This window comes from Venturia canescens, chromosome 5 (genome assembly GCF_019457755.1).
Source record: "Venturia canescens isolate UGA chromosome 5, ASM1945775v1, whole genome shotgun sequence".
In the NCBI taxonomy this organism is placed as follows: domain Eukaryota; kingdom Metazoa; phylum Arthropoda; class Insecta; order Hymenoptera; family Ichneumonidae; genus Venturia; species Venturia canescens.
Window position 1 is genome coordinate 15,099,453 of NC_057425.1, and position 9,144 is coordinate 15,108,596.

General features: G+C 37.0%; 1 protein-coding gene across 3 annotated transcripts; it reads right to left on the minus strand.

The window, feature by feature from the left end:
- Positions 1-315: 315 nt before the first annotated feature.
- Positions 316-8,199, minus strand: LOC122410490 (bromodomain-containing protein bet-1-like). Of its 3 annotated transcripts, none has more exons than XM_043418658.1 (6): positions 7,467-8,199; positions 6,372-6,967; positions 5,493-5,985; positions 5,085-5,410; positions 4,540-5,013; positions 316-4,041 (listed from the first exon to the last, which is right to left on the minus strand). In XM_043418658.1, exons 2-6 carry the CDS (start codon positions 6,922-6,924, stop codon positions 3,881-3,883), a joined length of 2,007 nt encoding a protein of 668 aa, XP_043274593.1. In that variant the 5' UTR covers positions 6,925-6,967; positions 7,467-8,199; the 3' UTR covers positions 316-3,880. The 3 variants fall into 3 exon arrangements, with proteins under 3 accessions (XP_043274593.1, XP_043274591.1, XP_043274592.1); XM_043418656.1 differs by having other exon boundaries at positions 5,493-5,988; positions 7,467-8,198; XM_043418657.1 differs by lacking the exon at positions 7,467-8,199 and adding an exon at positions 7,148-7,371 and having other exon boundaries at positions 5,493-5,988.
- Between the last annotated feature and the right edge of the window lie 945 nt (positions 8,200-9,144).

Consider the following 9,144-nt stretch of genomic DNA (forward strand, 5'->3'; position numbering starts at 1 on the left):
TCTTCCGCGATTGGGAGTCCCCGGTACGTAGAGTTATATTATTCAGAAAGTCGACTAGCTTCCACCATCGTCATCGCTTGTTTCATCGGAAAAGACAAAAAAAACGTATGTTAATCAGAAATTTAGTAGATGAAACAATTGAATATATTGAAAAAAATTACTTAATTCCTCTTCATGATGGTCAATTTTTTGATTTTTAAAATTTGACTAGGTTTATTTTTTCAATCATTTACGAGAGTTGGACGCGATGTGAAACGATTTCCGGGACCTTTCGTCGGTTAGACTTTTGAAATATATTTACAATCAGACATGATATTAAATGTTGTATGCAACTTTATCTTTATTCGGTACAGGGCAGAGCAGTGCACCCGAAAACAACACCTCCACTAAGGGCCTCGCGGAGAGACTCTCTCAAGAAGAGTCGAAAAAATTTCAATAGGTACTAGTTTTCCAGCTGGCGCAGCATCACCGTCATCATTAAACTAGTACGGCTTTCGTAACAAAAGTCCACTCTTTCGTTTATTTGCATATGTGTATTTTTCTCTTTTTTTTTCAATTTTGTGTATATATATATGTGTGTGTGTGGGTGTGTGTGTGGTGTGTATAATTATACTGCGTGTGCCTTTGTTACACCTGTCGGGGCGAATGATCGTACATACACGATAAAAACAAGGTTGATTATAATACGTAAGCTATTATACACGCTTGCAGAACATGAGAGAAAAAAAAACAAAAGGAGCAAAATTGAAATCATAAAAAAAAAGAAACAGTTCACATTAAACACGTGTCTGTAAAAACAATGTTTAAAAAAACGTCAATCGTATATATATATGTATATATATATATATATATATCAATTGCTCCATTATTCCAAGCAATATAATTTTGTTATTCACTCACACAATTTTTCCAATTACAAAGCATATTCATAGGGTAAAATAATATTCTATACTTCTATCATTCATTTATTTTTCATTATTCCACTGATCAAAAATCTTGGGAACAAAAAAAAAAAAAGAATCAAACATGAAAAATATCGAATGGGTAGTTTCCCTACGTGGTTTTCTAAAAATTCAATTGCGCAATTGCGCTGGTTCAATCGACAAACTAGATTTTCGGGCCTCTCCACACTATTGGCTCTGCAAATATGACATGTTTTTCGTGTAGTTTTTTTCGTTTTCTATATTATCGAAGACTTTATACATTATATTCAATCTCATGATTAATTTTCATTTCTTTCTTTCTTTTCATTCGATGCTTTATTAATTCGCGATAAGAGAAATAAGTAGAAATTTTTTTATTTATTTATCAGAGAGGACGACGACGTAACACAAATCGAGCGATTTATTTGCGTTTTGTGTTCCTCTAATAAAAAAATGAACTTTTCTATGTTCTCTGGAACTGTAGGTCCCTTTTTATCCACTTCAATTCAATATATATATAAGTTTTTAATCTACAGAGAAAAAAATATGAGAAAACAAACGAGAACGAAAAACGTAATGCACAGCCGCGGCACTCGTCTTTCGAAATAATTCCAGTGCTAAGATGATGCAGACTTGTTAAATTGATTTTGCTTCTTCCTTCTCGATATAATTATTCAATCTGCTCTTAAAAATTAAGCTGAAACTCTTGCGTGTGTATATGTAAGTGTAGGTGTTTGTGTGTTTGCGTTGATATGAATACATTCCAAAATATAACTTATCAGCTACGTTAAAAAAATCAATAATTAAGATTCGGTGACTGGAATTTTCTCATTTTTTGTTGCCATATATGTGTCTGGCTACACTCTCTGGTCCAAAGTCCGTGGCAGAAATACAATCACAATCGTTGTAGTAGTAAAAAAAAAAAAAATGTTATCCAGAGCAGAATTGCAATTTTTCTCTGCTGGAGAATGAAAAGAACGAAGGGCAAACGCTTGTGCTTTCTCCAAAATACATTACACTTCTGTTCACCACAAATTATCAGATTACTACGGTGTTCATAAATCTTATGAATATTTTTCCTCTCAATTTATAATTCACACAAGTCACACGTAAGTTCTTTAGAGTTTTCCCAAGTTGAAAAGTAAATGAATTCCGGGCCTCGAATACTTTGGACGCCGCGTTAATGATTTGGCTCTTCTTGTTTATGTTCTTTCTTTGCTTTTACTGTATAATATCTAAATCATGATTATCAATTATCATCGTCGATAAATATGTCGATGCTCTGCGAAAATAGAAAATGAAGACTTGTACCTACAATATACTTTCCAACTGCCCGACACCGCAGATACACGTTGGACCATATTTTTCTCGACTGCTAAATTTATCTTTCTTGAGCAGCGCGTAATTTTTCCCTTTCTTTTCTTTATCATTTTTTTCAACATGATGTACACATATCATTTCTAACTGGTAGATCTATAGATCATAAACCTACAGGTTTTTGTTTATTAATTTTATACTCCTCTCACACACTTGTCTCATTCGTTTTCTTTTGTTTTTTCTTCTTTCAAACAGCCCCTCATTCCCTCATTCAATCTCTGGCTTTGCTTCTATAATCATTTTTCAATGTTTTCTGTTTTACAGAACACTTATATACCCCAGACATATATATTTGTACATAGTTATCATATCCAATGAAAAGTGTGTGTTTATGAGATTTTCGTGTGTGTATATTCTGTCCCTCGGTGTATTTATAAGTTTGCATTTGTGTGTTGAAAACCAATCGAATCGATAAAGATTCGCTTACAACATCAAAAATAGACTATTGCAAAAGTGCTTGGTGTCCGTGTGCAAGTCTACGAGTACATGACATTGCGATTTTTCTTCGTTTGCTCTTTACGTTTATTTATTACGATGGTTCAGTTTCAATCGATTTCTCATATCATGCAAATTAGATGAGGATGAAATCTCACATAAAAAAATCATTGAGTCATATTTTACGAACCGTAGATAAAATTTCATTTAAGTTTTTATAATTGACGCTGCGGCTTAGATATTTATTCAAATGTCATTCTATCGATTTTTCATCGTTGTGAAATTTGTTTCTGTACAATTAGCCGTAATAAAGGTGAAAGTAGATCTCGTACGAAGAGTAAGTAAAAGAAATTTTTTCTTGAAATATGCGTGGTGTTCAGCAGGAAGAAAAGAAAAATCACAAAAATCTATAGGCAGAAAATGCTCGAGTAAAACTGAGCTTTTATGGCAAAAAATACAAATATATTCATCAATCGACTGCGTAAAATTTATTTAAAAAAAAAAAAAAAAAAAAAATTTCACTTTGTACGATTCTCAAGATTAAAAAAAAATTACTTAGTGTCGTTGATCCTCTGATCAAAATAATGGGCGAAAAAACTCATGAAAATGAACCACCTTGGTATTCAAGTGTGAAAGGGGAAGGGAGACAAAATCGAAACGTGGATAAATAATACCCACAGATTTTATCTCCCATTTGTTCTTCTTTTTCTATATTTTGTTGGACATGTCGCAAATACTCTGTTGACTTTTGTGTGGTATTGATTAATGGTATAATAAAAGTTCCGTGGCATGAACAATAAAGATTCGCGTCGCGTTGTGGTACTCGCGAAAGCCACGGCTGTGGATTTTTATTCTCTAAATTTACGACGACCGGATGAAAAACCACGACGTGTGAATTCATGAGTTTCATACCAAAATCGTGCTCTACTAAATTTTTTCTTATATTAAAATGTTGCAATTCAACGTATTATTTTTTGTGATTCGTTTATTAGTTTATTGTATTTTTAAATTTCTTCTTTTATTTAGTTTTTCATATTAACAGCATAACCACATCGCGCGCGCATACCTATCGTCCACGCAATAAACCCTCTTGATGATTCATTTCCCGTTTTATATATCGCAACGAACACGAGAAGAGCGATGTTTTATGCCCTGGCGGCGGTACGTGGTTTTTTGCGAGAAGACACATCTTCCGTTGATGATGTTGCGACGATAACGGGAGTCGCCGCCTGGCCTGTGCTCGCCAATCTCTTGGCTCTTCCCGCTATGCTGGTACTGCTTATCTCCTGCGCGATCTGTGTCGAACCTGCGAATTTTCAAAAGAAGACCGTTCCTTATTACACCAAGTTATAAACAAAGTTTCATTATTTGTGCAACGTCAAAACATCCTACAGTGTGTTTGAAAAGTATTTGTGGACTGCAGCTATTATTAAAAAACTTGAAAAAATTTTCAACTTTTCCATCTAGATTTTCTTCAGATTCTGAAAGACGTATTTATGTTTTAAGAGCATGGATCAGTCGATTAACCTCACCTCGAATTTTCGAAATGAAAATTCTCCGCTGTCGTTTGACTAATCAAAAAAAGGCTCTGTCAGCGGACGCGGAAAGATGGCAAAAATACGCTGACAGGGGCTTTTTTTTATTGATCAAACCGTGTCGAACATATTCAATTTCGAAAATTGCAGCTATCTCTCTCGCACTCACGGTGGCGAGATAGCGACTGCTCCATCACCTTAAGTATATTTCTAAGTTGATTATAGAGTCTTAATTCTTTGAAACTTGAAAGAAAACAATTAAAGTTTACCGCGATGTTTTGTTGTTCTTGATGGACCGCTGGCTATGGTACTAGTTTGTGGCTTATTGATAATTTTTTTCGGTTCAATTTTTTTGTTTGGGTCAGGCGGATTTCTCTTGGCAGTTTCGGTGGAACTGCTGCTCACGTTATTGCCGATAACGGGAACCGGTGTCTTCGAGGCTGCCGCTCTGTTGAGGGCTCTTTTTTCTCTACTCGGTCCTTTTGCAACCGATTTTGCAATCGCAAGGGCTTTGTTCGTCGAACGTTTTTTCGCACGACTCGTTTTTAGCGAGGATTTTTTGTCAGTCTCCTCGTCATCGTCATCTTCGTCCTCATCGTCATCGTCCTCGTCCTCGTCACTAGATGACGATTCTTCGGACGAGCTCGATTCTCTCTTCGACCTTTTGCGCAATCTTTGCTTCTCTTTTGCCGCGCGTTTCCTCCTTTTTAGCTGCGATTCATCCTTGTACAGCGAAAGATCGACTACGTAACAAAAACTTTTTTAGTAATCGTTTTGGCTTCAATACTATTCATATTAAATATTCAATACTCACGTCCGTCGGGATGCTCCTCCGTTACACTAGGCTTCTCGGAGACCCCAGCCTCTACATCAATAGCTCGCTTCAAAATGTTCTCCGTACGCAAAAGCTCGAACTTGGTTAGCTGGTATTTATTTTTGTCGATTTTATTGAGATTAAGATTGGTCAATATGCAATCAAAATCGGTGATGTCATAAAAGTCAGGTGAATATATTTCACCATTGTTTTTGTCCTGTGACAACCAACGTATGCGTATACGTCTGCTTGATTTGTATATATTTTGCATTGCTTGGCAAACATAAAAGCTTCCTTCGGCATTTCGAACTGCTAGAAATTCATTCCTGTGGATAATTATAAAAGAAAGTGGTTATTTCATTTTTAGAATGAAGACAAAATTGATTGATTCAAGGATCTTTTGCTTACTTGTAAAAAACGATAAGTTTATCGTCTGGATTTTTTGTAGATGGTGTCTTGTTGAGTGTTTTTACGATCAAAGCAATTTCCGGCAACGGACTTTGATAAGGCTGTGTCTGAACCCGATTCCTTTTAGGTTTGCTGCCATCATCGGCTGAAGCACCCTTCAAATCCTTCAATTCTCGTGATTTTCTCTTGACGTTTCGTGGCGTGCTTGTTATTTTTTGCTCAACCTTTGGTGTCGCAGGGCTCGTCGAGTTTTCGACGTTAGGTTTTGAGCTTGGAATCGTAACTGGTGCTGGAACACTCGATTTCACTTTCGTTGGTCCAAATTCTGCTGATCTTATTTGTGGTTGTTGTTCCTCAGGCTTGTGCGGCGACACCTTCGTCGGTGGATGTACCACCGTTGCTACTGTGCTTTCAGGTTTTGAACCATTCTTCACCGGCGTTAACTTTTTCTCTTCCGCTTTGTTTTGCCCAGGTGTACATACAGAGGCTGCCACTACTTTTCAAAGAAAGATTCCATGAAAATTACACTGTGTTGTGATTTTCTAACTTTGTAGGAAGTGATGCTGAGAAATAATTGTTTTTTAATGAAATTTTCATCTTTGTATCGGAAATCGATCGGCCAAAAAAATTTGGTACAATGCAAGAAGTATTCATGTGTCTATATAAATATATGTATATATTGTGATATTTTACACCAATTTTTTAAAAGTGAATTTCTTATAATTTAAAAATCTCGAAATTTCGAATTTTAACGAAGATAATAAAAAAAGAAACAAAAAACTTATCCCTAACTATTATTTTTCAATCTTTCTAGATGTACCCAATTGACTACTAATTTCTATTATAATAAATTTGAGCAGGAATAAATATTTAACGAACCTGGAGATTCGACTTTTTCGGTGTTGGATTCTGATTCAGATTTGTCCTTGTTGGAGTCTTGTTTATCCTGTGGAGGATTCTCAGGACTCTGATTATTATTGCGATTAGCATCGGTTTGTTGTTTCGTCTGGGGCGATGGTATAACCGGAACAGCGATAAGAGCTGGACTGGAAACGGGTGGTGTGACAGGAGGCCCGTGTAGCGTACTCTGGGGCTCTGATTCGCCAGGAGTTTTCAACGGTTCAACGCCATTCTGCACTATTTTATCACCATCGGTCTCTTTCTCTTTGTCCTTTTCAGGATTATTACTTGCATAAGAAGGATTTGGATAAGCCGGTCGGTGATCTTGTACCAAACTGAGCGGTTGATTGGCTGGCTGAAGTGTGACATAACTCAATCCACCTCCGCCCAGAGGCTTCATACCGGCCGACTCGTTCCCAGCAGCCGAGACCTTTTGAGCCATTACGTTCATTGGTAAAATCGAGTGGGCCGTAGTCGGCGGGGAATTACCAACTCCAGGCATGGAGGACTTGACGGCCGAAGCGCTCATCATGTCCTCTGATGCGGAGCTTCCGACTGTATATTAATCCTTGATACTGCAGAACAACAGAACTGAATGTAGTCAGAATCGAATAAATAAAATTAAAATATTAAATATTAATATTCTAATGTAGCAGGACTTTATTGTGTATCTGATTTGCAGAAAAATTTCAGAGTGTTCATGTGGGCGTACGTTACAAGAACATGAATTATCAATTAACATCTCAAAAACATACCATTTCACGGGCAAAATGTACATTTGTTTACGGAGGATTTCGAGTACATGACGCGAGTTTTCGTGAGTCATTTAACCCTGATGGGTGTTGGATGTCCGCGGGAGGGAGTGGGGTGAGGGGTAATTGGAAGAGTAAACATAAACACTGGGAGACTCTGGGAGGTAGTGCGTTCTTATTCCGGCGTAGAAATAAATCGCCCCAAAGGAAAGTGCGGAGGTCCGGTCTGGCGTGTGCGCGCGCGCGCGCCCATAGTAACCCTCTATAATCTCTATCTCGCGGGAAATTGCGCATCGAGTTACCGCTCACACACAACGCTTACCTGTTTGTCTTGTTTAGTGTTGTTGTTTTCTCCGTCGCTAAACGAGTCCTCCCGCTCGAAGAACGCGGTATCGAACACAGCACAGGGTTCTCCAAAATGTAGATATTTTTTAATGAGCTACCTCGATTGCAACAATGCGAGTGAGCGAGATAGCGCGAGTTATAAAAAAAAATGACTTTCCAATGCTTTCACACAGCTGCGATAAGGCTTACACAGAAAAAATGTTGTTACCCCGTGTGATCTTACTCCAGCACGGTTAACTCATCATTTCACTCGTAAATCTTTTTTCCCGCGTATACGAAATTTCGTCGAACTTGTGTTGTTTTTTTTCTTTCGTTTCCTTCTTCTCTTCCTCACCATACGTAACGAGACTCCCTCGGCATCTCGTGTTTCGTTTATAGCCGCTTTTTTCCCCCCTCACCGTACGCTTTTGTTCACAAACTCAACACGCTTATTATTTTGTTCACCGATAATACAACGAAGCACCCACCTCGGGTTAAGTAATAAACAACTTTGTAATAAAACTTTGGTGTATATATAAAAAAAACGTATGGTGCGTGGTACGCGGAAAAGCCCGTGGGTTTACCGGACGAACAAAAAAAACAGGAATGCCAGGGACGTTAGATGGCGTCGGTCCCCGGACGCCATATTGGTGTGGTTTACGCGACGCTGCTTGCTCTTCTCTACCTTTGCATTTACATCCAGCACTTCCCATTGGTTTATTGGAGCCACCATCCTCAGAAACAAATTTTGGCCTCTGACTACGTTTACACGGCGCTTTTATTTCGGTTTAGTTATATCTCAATATAGATATAAAAAATACATATCTATTGATATATATATAAATTTACCCGCTGTAAATACAAAACCGGAATAAAAGCGACGTGTAAACTAGTCATTGACACGAATGACCCTTATAACTGTATATAAAGTTGACCATCCGATTTTGATTTTTATCTTTTTTTTTTATTTATGATGATTGTTGGTAGATTGTTTGTGTTCGTTTGATAAATTCAAACATTTGTTTGATAATATTTTTTATATGAAAAATAGTTTAACTTTAAGTTAGCTTAACTTTTTTGAGATTTCGTCCAATTTCGATTTTTTTTCAAGTGCTAGTCGCGATATGGAATCGCGTGTTTGAAAATGACGAAATAATATTGTTTTCGAACAATATTATGACGAATAATAATATGACGAATGTTTGATCGTCATTTTTCTATAAACTGAAATAGTAGAATTTCTTATTTCTATACAATATGCATGAAAAATTAGTAATAAAATAAATTTGTTTGAATATTATATTAGGTAACAAATGTTCAAATTAATCACCAAACGACAAATATCAACAACCTAGTGTTATAAGAAAGTCCAAATATAGCTTAAAGTCGTCAACATTCGGACGACCAAAAGCGCCAAGGGGCGGAGGAGGAGAGAACGAATATGTGCACTGAATATGTACACTGAACGTCTGAGTTGGTCTGAGCAACGCTGTCAACGCTGTGCTGTGACAAGCGTACATAGACTACGTTTACACGGCGCTTTTATTCCGGTTTTGTATACACAGACGGGTATATTTATATATATCGACAGATATGTATTTTGTATATCTATATTGATATAACTACATCGGAATAAGAGCACCGTGTAGATATTATAGTCGTAGGAGATAAGTCAA